The sequence below is a fragment of the Chaetura pelagica genome, unplaced genomic scaffold (assembly GCF_000747805.2).
Source record: "Chaetura pelagica isolate M959 unplaced genomic scaffold, ChaPel_1.0 scaffold164, whole genome shotgun sequence".
NCBI classification, from domain to species: domain Eukaryota; kingdom Metazoa; phylum Chordata; class Aves; order Apodiformes; family Apodidae; genus Chaetura; species Chaetura pelagica.
Genome location: NW_009952971.1, coordinates 124,367 through 140,551, shown reverse-complemented (window position 1 = coordinate 140,551; position 16,185 = coordinate 124,367). Strand labels below are relative to the sequence as shown.

Here is a 16,185-nt window from a genome sequence, read left to right as displayed (position 1 = left end):
TTAAGATCAGGAGAAACAGGAACATGTGAAGCAGGAAAAACAGTCTTAACGGTTCTGAAGGTCTTCATCAGTTGCTTCAGGTCATTACATCAATGTTTCAAAATATAATTGGGGTGCTCTGTCTGCTCATACTTTTAACTTGCCGTGGTACTGAGGGCAGGAATACCTAACTGCAGCAGTAACTTGTGAATTCCTTTGCAGAAACGAATCCTTTCCAGGTGTGGTGACAGGCTGACCTGTAGCACCTGCCTGAAACAATTCCTGCCTCTGTATCCACTGTCTTCTCTAGATTCGCTTCAAACGCAGCCACTCATGGCAAAATATCGGTGCTGTTTTTATGGGAGTTTTCTTTTTTCCTTCCAGGCAGGGTGGTTTCTGGGTTCGGTAATGCCCTGTGTGCTGAGCCCCTCCGGCCGCAGCAGCGCATCCCTCGGGGGCCGGCCCTGGGCTGTGTGAGCTGTGGGCTGTGTGAGCTGTGGGCTGTGTGAGCTGTGGGCTATGAGCTGTGGGCTGTGTGAGCTGTGGGCTATGAGCTGTGGGCTGGCAGCGGCGGCAGCTCCTCGCTCTGCCTCGTGACATCACTCCTGGAGCACAAATCCCACTCGGAGCTCCCTTCCTTCCTCGCTCTGTCGGGCTGGCTGCTCTGGCGGAGCTCGGACCCTCCCGCGGCAGGGCGGGCAGCTCCCCCGGCAGGGAGAGGCTCCGGAGCTGCTGGAGGGAGAGAAGAAGAGAGAGGCAAAGAGTCGGTGCGAAGAGGAGCGTGAGGAACGAAACGGAGGAACCTCCAGTATGAAATTCATCTCCGCTTATTACTTGCTGCCTCTGTTTCCTGCACTGGTCTTCAGCGCTAGGTGAGTACCGACAGGTATTTTGCTTCGAGTTTCTCCTATTGTGCTTGCTGGGTGCTTTTGGAGATTCAGCGTTCTCAAGAGATGTAATACATTTCAGCTTTTACTGGGGTAGTAAGTTTATCTTCCGATTATCTCTCCCCCTCCCCCACTTTCCCCCGATTCTCTCAAAGGTACTGAGTTTTCTTTTGGTGTTCCTAGACATTTTTTTTTTTTAATTTTTATTTTTTTCTAATTATCTGAAAGAGCTACTCTTGTATAAGTTGACCCACGGCTTGTGTGATGTAACAACTACAAGCTTTATACACACAGCAGTGAAAAGAGTCTGTTTCATTGGAAATAAGGAACCCAAACAGCTAAAATGGAGAACATGGTAACATTTTCTCTTACAGAGTGCAAAAAATACAAACACTTGAGCAATCTCATCTCAGTTTAGGTTTCTATAGCTGAGCATAGACCTAGGGCTTACCTTTTTCTTTTTTCTACTGTGAAATGCAGGTGAGATGTTGCAGTGTTATCTCAACACCCGGAAGCGTGTCAAAAAGTTGCTGCAATCTAGAAGCATTCCCCCTTCTGTGCAACTGTAATAAATCATTGAGCAAAATTGAACATAATCTGCTTCAGCTTGAAAATAAAACCTGTTCTGGCCATGCAGAATTCTGATAAGATAACATGTATTGCTCAGTTGCTCAGAGAGAGCAAATTTTCTATGCTGTAGGCATAGCATGTTCAGCAAAGAAAAGATAAAGCTGAGACACTATCTTGTTGTTGTGATGTACACAGATGGAAAGTTAATGCTGGGCACAGAGCAGGTCTGTGACAATGACACTGCTCTCAGTCCAGGCTTCTTAACTTCCAGTTGCTCATCAGAAAATCAAGCCCAAATTTTTGGACTCTGCTGTATTAGAAGTTTATAGGGTACTTTCTACTAAATCAGTAAAGCATTTTATCAGAGGATATACGAATGTACATTTATCAGGGAAATGTCTTTTCCTTTATTCTTGGTATCTTCCTATAAAATCAGCACTGAAGCAGCTTTTTGCTGAAGCGCTGCATGTTTTCAGCCTTAATTGTTCACTGAGACTTAAAAAAGAAAGAAAAGAGTGTGTGCCTGCTGAGAACTCCAAGTCAGGTACAGCAGGAGCACATCTCTTTACATGCTCGAACACACACAAATTATAACTGAAAAAGTCTTTGAGGGAGAAAAGGACAGAATGCAGAGAAGTCAGGAATATCAAAATGCTTCAATTACTTCACTTCTTTGGAGGAGATCATTATTGGCAAGAGAGGGGCACTTTTTTTTTCTGTAACCCATCTGATTTAGGGACTCTCCAGTGCCAGTCCATACAAAACATTCTGATGCTCTTTGAAATATAGCACTTAGAGGAAAATTGTAGTATATTGTGATTCAGTATTTATTGCTTCTGATTTAATAAGGGTCCAAGGAAACATTCATTAGCAGTCAAGTATGAAACTTCTAGTCAATTCAGATTAATAATTTTACACTCATTTAGGAGTGATATGTTCTTTGCTAAATTATGCCATAGTTAAAAAAGGGAGGAAGCACCAAGCCAGCTTTTGGAGATGAAGGTTTGTATCTTGCATGAGCTTCTGTAGATCAAACTGAAGAGGTGTGGAAAACTATTCTAATTTTTCATATGTTATTGTTTTAATGAAGTATCTTACAAACTTCTTGAACTTTCAGGGGACTAAACTGGGACAAAGTATCTATTATAAAACCCTAAAAGTAGGTCCTCATCTTGGGAAAATACTACCTGCATGAAAAATAAACTGTAGCTTGTACTTGTTAGTTGTAAAAAATAAAATAAAATATATATTTAAGATTCCCCACATTTCAAAAAATAGTGGAAAGAATATGAATAAGTTAAATTTGGCATATGAATATTAATGATGAACAGCATGACTCTGAGGATTGGATATACTTTCATAAGGGTATAATTTTGTGGCACATGATGATTTATGTTCTTGTGTAATTGAGGAATGAAAGTGATAAATGTGAGGAAAATTCCAGTTAAAATTCCACTCAAGTAGAATAAGTGTTGTAAAGTGAAATTTTGCTTTTGATACCAGAATTGTCATCCTGTTACTAAAAGGATACTGAAACTACTGTAGAGTTGGAGATATGTAGAAGTCCTTGACAACTCTCTTAAGCAGCTGCTTAAAGTCACTACACTGGCTGTGTAGAACACAGAGTAATTTTTCAACAACATGTGATGGAAGTTTAAAAAAATGATACAGTGCTATCAATATGCCATCTACTGGAAAGAGATTCTGCTTTAATCCCCTTCAGCAGAAGGCAATTCTGTCTATGGCAGTTAGCATTCCTTGTAAACATATGGTTAATTCACTTGTTGGGCTCAGAGTAGGTTTTCAGGACTAGTTGTGTTTGCTAAAAGTGGGGTCTAATATTCTGCTGTGTGAAATTGCTTAGCTAGGGCAAAACAGCAACCTTGCAAGACAGACGGTTTTCCATCATGAGGATTTTTTTTTTTTTTCAAGTTTGTACAGAAGCACAGTATCTCCATTTCATATGTTGGTGCTGATATCAGTGAGCACAGTACTTGCTGCAGAGGAGGGCAGCTGTGACTTTTTGTTTCTTGTCATGTGGTGATGCCTCTTCTTTGCATCATGTCATGGTGATTGTTTTGGAAAACCTCAGCATGTCTTCAAACCTAATTGTAAACAAATCTGAATTGATGAGTTTAACTATGCTAACACAGCATGTAAACTTTTCTTATTTTGTTTACAGTATTCCTTATAAGAGAAAAATACTTAACTATCAATTCTAGGATTTTGTTCATTATTCACTTTTAATTTTAAGAACTGTATGCAGCTAATTTCTCAGGATGGTTTAAAATTATATGCATGAACCAAATGCCTACCAAATTACAGAGTTCATGTTTTTGAAATTAAAAATCCTCTGTATATTACCTAAACTCAGTTTTGTGTGGCTTTGAGACACGGTGGTGACTCTTACTCATATTTCCAGTCAGTGGTAGTGCCAAAGAGGCAACAAGATTGAGGTGTATTTACATGTCCAGTTAATTATGTATGTTTTGATGGAATGAGTAAAAAATACTGCTCTAAAATCAGTCTCATAAAAAGTGAAGGGGAACATTTTTGAAGATTAACTTAACTTGGTAAAACCATCATGAAATGTGTGCTTTCCTGTCCACTTCTGTGTTTCCTCAGACATCCCGGTTTTGGCAGATCTAATGTCATGGTTGTATACCTGGTACTGTTTTCATACTATGCTGAAGACAGCATACTGTTCTCATACTGCTTCAGAAATGAGTCCCACTGTACTGAGTCCTCAGTGAGTGCATGTAGAGTATAATAGACTCAGGGTCTGTTTCTGCAGCCACCTCCATGCTTTGTTGGCCCCATATACCCATACACCTACATTCTGACTGGAAAACTATTTGTAGAAGGGAAAGCTTGTATGATCAGCCATTGAGGTCAGTAACTAAGATCTGTAGTTCAATTTTTCTCTAATGAGACTTTCCTACTTCTAGCTAACATGACAGCTTTCTGAATATTGCTTGAACATTTATATTGTAAGGCTGGATACTTTAGTCTTTGCTCAACACCAAATGACCAAAATCAGATTCTTTTAGAGGCTTGATACGAAACAAATATTTCCCTTTTTTTCTTTCTATGACAGTGAATTTCTTTCTATCCACACATGAAATATGACAAAGATGCAAGACATTGAATCATTTGATTGAAGTAACACAACTAATCACAGAGTTGTTCTGCTTGGAAAAAGCCTTTAAGATCGAGTCCAACCATTAACCTAACTCAGCAAGTCCAGTGCTAAACCATATTCCTAAACAGCACTTCTATTTTAGAACACTTAATAGTTGAGAACAGGACCATAAACCAAACAAGATACACTTTAACAACAATAGTAATATTGCTGCTACAGCAACTCATTAAATGTGCAATCAACAGGACTGTAAAAGGCAGAACTTTTAATGGCAGAGGAATGGCTGGTGGTAATTTTTTCCTACAAGTGCATTCTGACTACAGTGATGCTACAAAGCAATGTGTAATTAATTGGCTTCAGGAGAATGCCACCTCTGTAGTTTGTAGCCAGATAAAAGTACTGTGCTCATTTCTGCTAAGTGGGTGTTGCTTAAGGCAAGTATTGAGGTTCATCTACTTGATGTCTAGTGTTAGAAGTGATAGAAATACAGTGAATTCACTTATCTTATTGAATGTGAGAACCTGATATCAATGCTTGCTTTTTCCCTGGATGTATTTTTAAGTTTGACTATTTTCTTTATGTTTGTTTGGTTTGATAATTTTTTTTTTTGAGGAATATAAAATTACTAATATCTCTCTCCTTTCAGATAAAGGTGTTAAAGACTCAGACTGAGACTTGAGGAAAGATAAAGGGGAATGTCCTAGATGATGTTATACTGCAGTGGGGGTGGAGACTCTTGAAAATCCTTGTTTCTAGCTCTTAAGCTCTCTTCCATCTTAGAAATGCTGTCTGGGCTATAAATCAGATGTTGAACATAACTTTTTTTTCATGTTGACTGATGGGACAATAGAGGCAACCCTGCTCCTTCCTAGATTTTGAGGTGGAAGAACAAGGCTCACAGTGCGCTAATGCCCTGGACTGTAGCCACACCATCATTACATGCTCCAACAAGTGGTCAAAAACAATCCTCAGTTTTGAGATCCCATGCTGAGGTCCAGCAGTGTCCTATCTTTTTCCTATAATTGAAGGTGGCCTCTGTAGAGTGGTAATAAGCTACTTCTTTAGCTGAAAAGAAAATGTGCTTTTGCTGTAGGCTTGTTGGATAACAGTCTATCTTAATATTGTGCTTTCTGAATTCTTCCAGAAACGTAGGGACACGAACTATCACTCGTCACCTGCTTAGAATTCCTTTCACACTTATTTTTGCCATCTGAGTTTCCTGGGCTGTGAAGGCTTTCTGATTTCTGTCAATGTGGATGATAACGCATGTTTGGTTAATGGCTTGTAAGGACTCATGTTTGAGGTATGGAAGTGGCATTTAGCATATGGTTTGTGACCCTACTGAAACTGAAGAGCCACGCACTTTGTTGTGCACTGTGTTTGAACGTAATAAGGCAAATTTATCCATGGCACAACTCTGTTCTTTCAAGGAGTGTCTTTAGCTTGATGGCTTATAAGGAAGTGCCTGATACAGCAAGCTAGAAGCTACTTAGTGAAACAAAGCTTTTTCTTCTGGGAGAATAGTTTTGAGCTCCGGTGACATATTTAAAAAGAATAAAACCAAAAAACCAGCTCATGCCCCAAACAAACAAAAGAAACAAACTACCTGATACATAGGCACAAGGAGGTACTTCTCCTTCTGCCCCCTGAATGAGATTGCTTTTTTTCTCAGTTTGGCCAGAAATAAAAAAGCCATTGTTTTGTAACTTTTTGTCATTTAAGTTTCTGATTTCTGGAACGTGAAAGGAAGATGGAAAAAAAAACAAAAAAAAAAAAATGAGGGGAAGGAAAGAAAGGATGCTGCTAAGACTTCTGTAGCCTTTAGGAAAATCTTATTTTAGATTTGATTTAATCTGCAATTAAAATATCCTTGAAGTTCCATGTGGTCTTAGGTGTAAATCTTGAGGGTCTCTAGTATTCAGTCTTAATGTAATAGAACAATTGGAATTCTGCTTGTTATGCTAAATAGAATGCCTTTCTGCCCAGGAGACTTGCTGTGGTGTTACATTTGACATCTTGATGTATTCTTATTGTTTACAAAAATTAGAATGCTGATGCTTTCCTGCTTCTGTATAATTCATTAATTTATAGCTAAGGTAGAATGTAAGGGTATCTTAACCTAAACTTGTAATTCCTCTTTTTGTGAGGTTGTAGGTTCAATGTTATTTTGCATATTTAACAGAAACCTGTTCATGGATAGTAATCCTTATGATGTACCACTCTGCAGACAAATCTCATTTATGCCACTTGTCAAAAACAGTGTTTCTTCTCATTGTCTAGTTTTGCAAAATGGGTGCACCAGCTGTCTTGTAAGGGTCAGATCTGTAAATAGTTTCTGTATAGAAGACAAGTAATATGTTTGTCAGAAAGAATAAAAATATTTCGTACCATCTTTCAATCTTAATATTGTGTGAAGGTGTAAGATGTGTATTGTTAATATTTGCTATTTCAAACACACTGGAGTGACAAGTACCTGATGCTGAAGAATAAATGTCATTGAATCAAATAGCAGTTTTTGTGTGCTGCTGTAGATCTTTTTTTCTCCCTCTCCTTCTGCTAGTACTCATCTTACCCCCTGCCTCCTGTCACACCTGTATTTATTCATCTTCATTTTTAGTGTGTATGATTTAAGCAATGATTTTCTGTAGTGTCTTGTAGTGCTGAAGTCTCTGCTGTATTTGTTGAAATAAACAATACTTTGGTGAATCATGAGAGAAATCAATGTGTATGACTCTGACAAGATGAAGAAATGGGTATGTGTGGAATTTCTCAATATCTTTCTTGTCAATATTGATTGATAGTTCCTATGGAAAGGAGTAGAGAAGTGTAAAAATTCTGGAGTGTTTTGTCTCCGTGTTCTCAGGGAGATAAGGTTAGTATGCTGCCAGTGAGCGTATTTTACCCAAATTGGTACTTTTTCCACACATTCACATACTTGTATTGTTATTATTTATGAATGGCCATATTTGGCTGATCTATGTTCACAATGTCATTGTGGAAAATAGGTAGGTTTCCTGTGTGTTTGCCAACTATGAAAGTGGAAGCTGATTCAAAACCACTGTTGGACAAACTGCAGCAGTTAAAAAAACAAGGTATTTGTGAATCCCAGTAGCAAAACAAACACCCTTCCCTTTTAGTTAGAGATGGTGCTGCAACAAAACATTCTTCCTAACTTCTCTGTACCAACTTCTAGGCCACCACACTTTAATTATGTGTGTTACTACTGACTTTGGTACTGTATTCTTGCTTAGAGAGCATCAAAACACCTTTAATGAAAGGAAGGGCAAACGGGGGATTATGATGTGGTGCAGTCTCTACACTTTCACTACTGTATAAGGCTTAACATATATTCAGTAGCTGCAGATCTTTGTACAACTTGGTTTGGTTGTGGGTGGGGAGGGAAGGACAAATTATCTTGTGCTGCAAGTGGTAAACAAAATGTGATTGCCTACTTGTACTATATAGGTGCTGGATTTGCAATACTTGACAGTGCTTTTCAGGTGTTTTCTATGATCTGGTTGATGGGAATTACTACAAAAGCAGTTACTGTGACTTTGGACCTCAGAACTGCTTGATGAACAAGGGGACTTCATGACAATGAGACCAGTAATACACTGTATCCACCTTATGTACACCACCTTCAGCATGTCTGAGTGACTTTGCAGGAATGTGTTTATTTCAAGCTGGCCCGAGGCAGCAAACCAGGAAAAGAAAAGTGAGATTTTACTGAAATAGGGAAAAGAAAAATAAGTATGGAAAACTTGAACTACCAAGGCTGCAAAGCAGCTGTGCTCTGGGTGACATTAGATTGTTGAAGAAGATTCTTTTTCTCCTGATGCAAAGTACTGACATGTGTGCTCAATGTCTGAAGACGGAACACCTCTTTTGAAAACAGAGAAATACAATAAATTTTGCTACTGCTTCACTTACAACTTTTTTGTAAAGAGATTTTTCAGGTTGGGGTGTGGCTGGGGTGCAGCTCAGCTAGGGTGCACATTAAACTACAATGTTTAGTAAGTAGCTGAACCATTGAAATTGAGCACTTGATGATGAATTCTTATTTTCTGTGCCAAAATACTTAACATAGTTATTGTTTTCTTACTACTTATTAGTGACTGGCAGAGCCCATCAGCCCTGCTGCAGATCTATCCCTCTATTCTGTTGGAAGTACAGAAGTTCCTGGCATGTGCTTCTCTAAAAATAGGCACTGTGAGGGTTTTGGGGGGTTTTGTTTCATTTTCTTCCTTCCATGAAGGGAGCCAAGGTTTGCCAAGGGACCAGATGTTTTAGAAACACTTAATACCTATAATCTGCAGTGGATTTTCTTTAAGTGAGCTGAATGAGCCCTATCTGATGCCTTGTGAATTTCAAAAGGGGAACAGTATTTTGGCTGCACTGTCCTTGTGAAAATCTGAACCTTAAGGAGACCAATAAACTTTGAAAATTAGACTAATATTTAGCTGCTGCTGTGCATGGGGGCTACCAAATAGTGATTGCTAGCAATCCATCCTGACCTTTTAGAAAGTCCAGCCTCACAGCTTTCTTTGTTTCACGCACAGTTGAAGGGTAGGGTTATTTGGCTTAATGCAAATGTAAGGCTTGGGAAGTGAATCTGTAACCATGGTGCCTAGGGGACAATGGGGGGGGGAGGGCGGGTCAGAATTCACGGCAGTGTTGCTGCTTCCCTTCAGTTTCCTTCATTAAGCATCTCTAACTTTGCAATTAGTGCAGCCTGTGCTATTGAATTTGGTGGAAAAATGGTCTCAAATGCTGCTTTCTGTGAAATCTCTATATTTGTACACAAATGATGTATGAAAAAAAATACACTTCTCAAGACTTCTCTTCAGTTGCTTTTTTATTTACTCGTAAAACAACTATCTGCTATCCTGTATACACAGATGGGCTGTATTTGGCTCAGGGAAGCTTACGAGAGCAGACATTTAATTTATTTTTATTTTTTTTTTTTTTAACTTATGCCTCTCTCTCTGTCCCTGTTTCAAACATCCTAGTTCCTTCCCTAATTTCTACTCAGCTAGAGCTCTTTTGGTTCAAGGGAAGATGATCTGTTCCTGGAAGCAGAATTAAACTGCTGTAAAAACTAAATAGTAAAATCTGTTTTAAAGAAATACTAACCAACTCTTATAATGGAATCAGAAAAAACTTACATTTCTCTCAGTTTTCATGTGATAATATATGGTATTGCCTGTTTCATATGTACCTAGACTCACAAAATCTGATTAGCTTCTGAAACATCTAGGAAGAAATACAGGACATGTACACAAGACCTAAGTGTTTAAGGAATCTGCATTCCCTTTCTACCAGAAGAATCCCCCATCACTGTCCTGTAAAATATAATCTGAAAGGTTTAACCCATTTCTATTAACTAGTGTGATGTACAGAATTTGGTGCTGCTTTTGGGGTTAAATATTATAGCTTAAATGCATTTACTGGAGGGAGATCATATGTTTCTTTACTGCTTAAGCTTGGTAATTATATCACATGATAAAATGGTACTTTCACGTGTAATAGAAAACCTTTCCCAATCATATTTAGTCATCACAGGAAAATGAAGTTTCTGTTGTACTGGATTAGACCTGTAGAACAATGTGCTGTTGACGACAGTGTTTGCTATCACAGGAAAGTGAAAAAAAGCTGGAAATATCAGTATGGAATAATTTCATCTGTCTTAAATCTTTCTACATTCTAGGGAATTAAGTGATCCTTAAAGTAACTTCAGCTGTTTCTGTAGAATAATATTCAGACAGGTAACAGAATTTATTCTTGTATTTGCAAGGACCCAGCTGGAGAAATCAGATGTGTTTTTAGTGATTTACTTGCTGACTAAACTGGAAACAAACATACATAACCAAGCAATTCCTCCAACCACCTGATTAGCAGGGAAGCTTTTAGGAAGTTTCAGTATATGAAGCCAGAACTGAGAAATTGTCATAGCCATTCTGGGAGCTAGTGGAATGATATGACATCAAAGGGAGATGATGGAAAAACAAACTAATTTTGTTATCTGTTCAAAGGAGGTGGATAAAACAGGACATTATGTAGTGAATTAATAAATTGGAGTATTGATATTATTCTGGAGATGCTCTACCTACCTGTATCTTACCAGAGACTAGCTACATTCAGGTGTTACTCTTTCTATACAAAGATGAAATAACAATGTTGTGCATGTAGACTGTGAGAAAATATCGGCAGGAAGGAGACTTGTTCTGCTCTTCTTGTTACTGCTTATGGCTTAGAAGTTAAGGTATTAGTGTATGTATTTATTTAAAATAAAAGCTTAAAAATTATTTAAAAATATGACTTAGAGGTCTCTGAGTAAGAAAGCAGTAAAAAGCTAGACTTTCACTGCAATTCTAGGGCAATAGACTCCTTTATGCTAATTTATGGGCAAATCTTTCACTATTCTGCAGATAACACTATTTATAGATAGTATATGTATGTAATGTCCTTAGTGCCCATTACTTACCACATACTAATGAGGATGGAGAGAGTTCTTACTTGTTAATTTAATGAAGAAGAGTGACAGTGGGAAAGCTTCCTTATCTGGAGGAGATGGCAAAATGTCCTTGTGGTGCTTTCTGTGAGGAAGTAACTAGGTGGACAGATGCTGGTAGGGTGGGAGCTGTGGTTTATCTTGATTTCAGTAAAGCATTTGGCACTGTCTTCCGCAGCATCCTTGTAGATAAACTGAGGAAGTGTGGTCTTGATGATCAGGTAGTGAAGTGGATCATGAACTGGTTGAAAGGAAGAAGTCAGAGAATTGTGGTCAATGGGACAGAATCTAGTTGGAGGTCTGTGACTAGTGGAGTCTCTCAGGGGTCAGTACTGGGACCGGTACTATTCAATATTTTCGTCAACAACTTGGATGAGGGAACAGAGTGTGCCCTCAGCAAGTTTGCTGATAACACCAAACTGGCAGGAGTGGCTGACACACCAGAAGGCTGCGCTGCCATTCAGCGAGATCTAGACAGGCTGGAGACTTAGGCAGGGAGAAATGTAATTAAATACAACAAGGGCAAGTGTAGAGTCTTGCATCTGAGGAAGAACAACCCCATGTACCAGTACAGGTTGTGGGCTGACCTGCTGGAGAGCAGTGTAGGAGAAAGGGACCTGGGGGTCCTGGTGGACCATGAACCAGCAATGTGACCTTGTAGCCAGTAGTAGCCTTGTAGTCAGTAAAAGGAATATTGGCTTCATCCTGGCTCAAACCAGGACAGTAGCCAAGAAGGCCAATGGCATCCCAGGGTGTATTAGAAAGGGTGTGGTTAGTAGGTCAAGGGAGGTTCTCCTCCCCCTTTATTTTGCCTTGGTAAGGCCGCATCTGGAATTGTGTCCAGTTCTGGGCCCCTCAGTTCCAGAAGGACAGGGAACTGCTTGGAAGAGTCCAGCGCAGAGCCGCAGAGATGAGGAACGGAGTGGAACATCTCCCTGATGAGGAAAGGCTGAGGGAGCTGAGTCTCCTGAGCTTGGAGAAAAGGAGACTGAGGGGTGACTTCATCAATGTTTACAAATATGTTAAGGTCGAGTGTCAGGAGGATGGAGCCAGGCTTTTTTCAGTGATGTCCAATGATAGGACAAGGGACAATGGGTGCAAACTGGAACATAGGAGGTTCCACATAAACATCAGAAAAAAACTTCTTTACTGTGACAGTGACAGAGCACTGGAACAGGCTGCCCAGAGAGGTTGTGGAGTCTTCTTCTCTGGAGACACTCAAACCCCACCTGGATGCGTTCCTGTGTGATGTGCTCTGGGTGACCCTGCTCTGGCAGGGGGGGTTGGACTAGATGATCTTTCGAGGTCCCTTCCAACCCCTAAGATTCTGTGATTCTGGTACCAAAAAAAATGACTGAAGGACTGCAAAATTGTACCCAATTCTATTAGTGTATTTTTTGAATGTAAAAAGATCTTCACTCAGGGGAAAATACATAAATATGTATACTGTATATGCCTCTGCGTAAAGTATTTCAAGCTGTAGATGCATAATGAGGTATGAAAAATTGATTTTTTGCTATCTTTTCTCAATGGCTTCAATAGATGTGTATTCTTCTGTTTGTTTAGAAAGAAGTGCTGGAATACAGGTGGATCTTTTTTCAACAGTTAAGGCATGAAGTTTGGATATGCCTTTTGCAGATAAAAAGATCAAATGATTTCTATAGAAAACAGTGAGCTTTTAATTATTATTTTTTTTTGCTGCTTCCTTCAAATGCAAGAGATTGTGCTAGAGATAAGCATTGTTGCTGGCAGATACGTTAATCTGGAAATATTCTGCTAACTTTTGTCTTTCAGTTGGACAGTCTTACACTTCAACACAAAAAAGATAAAACTTTCTGTAGATTTCAAGTATTTCAACAGAACGTTTTATTCTTGTAATGCCATTAATTGCTGCCATTATGGCATGGATCTAGCACTACTGGAAAAGTAATTTGAGCAGTTGCCATTGTGTTAAATGCTTGCTCAACAATCTTATCTCAGAGGGTTTTTCCCAGCTAAGCTGAGTTATCAGGGTCATCCCCTGTTGCAGCAGCATCTGACACATCCAACAACTGCCTCAGTGTATGTGAAACTATGCTTTTTCATGTACTCTTCTCAACTGAAGCTTTCATGAAGTTTGCATACCTGGTACCCCTCCAAATCTACTTTAGACAAAGACTTAAATCTTTTGAGGTCTCAAATCCTTTTATGAACTGGCAACATTTAATATAACCTCTAAATCCCTGCAAAGGTCCTAGCTGCATTTTGAAAATGACAGATTTTTATTTGGGTGGAGGAGAAAAGCAGGAAAACTTCTTCTGTTTGCTTTCCTTCATCATCTTGCTTCAAAATTAGGGAATAAAACTTGATTTAAGTGGAAAAATGGATGAAATCCTGTCTTCATAAAAAGCAGCTGTGGGTGTTTTGGGACATGGATGGATAGGGTGACTGCTGCTTCATGTGATTTGGGGTTTCAGCTTGGCATTAGCCCAAGAATCATTCTTAACATGCTTGTGTAAATACCTGTTTTTAAAGTACACAGAAGATCCAGATTTCCATTACACTTTTTTTATGCAGTATTGGAAAAAAACAAATTGTATAAACCCAAATGAATTGGTGGGTTTTGGAACAATTCTGGCTTAACTAAACTGAAATTCTCTCTGGATTTGCTGAACAACTGCTTAGGTATTTTAAAACTTGAGGCTGTGTTTGCAAGACCACTGTGTTCACAACTATAGATCTTTTCCCATGTGGCCGTAGGATACTTCAATGAAATCAATTTCAGAGTAAATAAACTGTCAGCCTTAAGTGAATCCATTTGTAGACCATCACAGCACACGAGTCCCTTGCCCACTTTTGATTTGAATTAGTATTTTTGTGATACTTAACAAAGTACTTCCTTTTGTATACAGAAACCACTTTGAGCAGCTAAAGTGTCTGTATTATTGTGTAAGGCTGAGTTTGCTACATGGTTTCAAAATACAAGTGGAACTAATAATACTGAACTTTCTCTGTTACAAGAAATAGCAAGAGATTTGTAAGTGCATTTTATCAACGAGGAAGGATCATAAACTAAGATATCTTAGTTAACAAATCAACCAACCAGTGATTCATTATTTTGCAATCTCTATGGGTCAAGTTAATAGAAGTTTGCCTTGTTCAGCAGACGTGTAGTCCTGGGAATATTAACTGGCTTGGCAAGATTCCACTAGAGTAAAACTCATAACAGGCTGTAGTTTAAATCAGTTACTTGATCACCCTCATTTATTACTAACAAAAACACCCATTTGACACCTTTGGGATCATTGCACTATCCACTGAGTTCACTGAATTGCCACAACTTTTAGAATAATGAAGGATCCAGGGGAAGAATGTATGGAAAAAGAAGAAGAAACTGACACCTAATTTAGCAAACATAGAACCAAGACAATGTTGAAAAAAAAAAATAAATCAGTGGATAATTCTTCTTATTTTTAGACAAGATGTTTACACATTTACTTTTCAATTTGGCATTTGAAATTTAGTTCTAATTTCTCACTGGGTTAAAACTTCTTGTTTGAAAGCTGCTTGACTTAATTTTTGTTGCTTTCAAGTATCCTCCACTAGAACATTTTTTACTTAATTTTCCTTTGATTTAGATCCTTGGAATTCTGACATACAGTAAATCTTAGGGGATTTTTTGGTTGGTTGTTTTTGGTGGGTTTTTTTCCCGTTTTGTTTTATTGCTATTATTGTGTTTTCTTTCTTTAAAAGCTTTTTTCACTAACGCACATCTTATCTACTACTCACTTTAAAGTTTATGGAACAATAGTAAAAGTGGAATGCATAATATACAGATCCATCTCCCCTTTTGTTTTAACAAGTTTATTGTTTTTAGAACATGTTTACTCTAGCGTGTTTACTCTGCTGTTTTTAGTTCAGTCCTATGGAAGAAGTTTGTGCATCTTGTCTACTTGATTCCAGGGATGCAAGGAGAAAAGGCAGACTCTTGATACAGATCAGAGTAACTGTCACTTGTGTTCTGAGAGTAATCTTTCAGGATTTGCCTGCTTCCCTTTTTACGTTTGGTATCTTGAAGGATTTTTCTTCAGCATTTTTATGACTTTGAAATAAAAAGTACATGACAAAAGTGTTGTCACTGTCCCAACTTTATGGCATGCCAAACACACAAGAGTACTTGGTTATGCTACACATTCTGATCTTCACTTCCTTTTTTCTTTCTCAAGAAAAGAGAGCCATCTCATTCTGTGAAATAAAAGACATTCTGCTTTCTAGTTTTTTCTGAACTATATTTAAGACTGTCTGCCCTTAATGGGTATTGAATGGGTATTATAGTAGTTGTGAAGCATCTATCAAACCTACAGTGTCCCAGATGATCTTTAACAACTCTAGTTTGTCTCTTGAATCTTTTAAGCTTGTAGTGCTTTAAAAGTTGATTTCCTTTTCATTTTCTTAACCTTTACTACTGTGAGTGGTGCATAGGATATTTTTAGTCCTCTGCATAACAAGAGTAGTGAAAATGATGGTTGAGAGAATGTTCCAGTACTCATCAAATTAGTACTGAACTAACTTAACAATGTGCCTTTTAATGTGCAAAGGGGAAGACTACAGGCATGGTACAGACTGTACTTCAATTTAGCTTAGAATTCAGTAGGCAACTCAAAAGAGTGAAGTGTGTATTTGCAAGTAATTGGACATTGCACATCGACAGGAAGAGCTTGTACATCATAGCTGAAGGATGGCTCTGTTGAAAACTGAATCTGGATATTTTAATATTTAAATTGTGGCTGGATCTGTGCCTCTGAGAAAAGAAGAAAACAATGCTCCCTATTTAAGAGCCACTGAGGTCAGTGACTACACTGCAATGTAAGAATCACTGTAGTCCCTTCCAATGTATAAGAAAAATGCAGTGCTGTGTTTCAGAGTGGAACTGGCTCAGATCATCAGCTGGCATTCACAGCCTTATTCCAGCAATGGGTCTGGCCACTAACCAAATGGAGACATCTTTTAATTGTGAGCATTGTATCTTTGCCAGTTCAATTAGCACTTTCAACATTTTGATCCAAATCAGTGTTTAAGACTTGATCCTTAGGCTAAGCTGTGTAAGAACAGCCAGT

The 16,185-nt window shown here is 38.5% G+C and overlaps 1 protein-coding gene across 1 annotated transcript in view; it reads left to right on the top strand.

The window, feature by feature from the left end:
* Positions 1-789: 789 nt before the first annotated feature.
* Positions 790-16,185, top strand: part of LUZP2 (leucine zipper protein 2) — a gene marked incomplete at its 3' end in the record, with an annotated part of 139,561 nt that continues 124,165 nt past the window's right edge. Inside the window, exon 1 of the mRNA XM_009995859.1 lies at positions 790-851. Coding sequence (XP_009994161.1) covers positions 790-851 — 62 coding nt within the window. The remainder of the gene's footprint in view (positions 852-16,185) is intronic.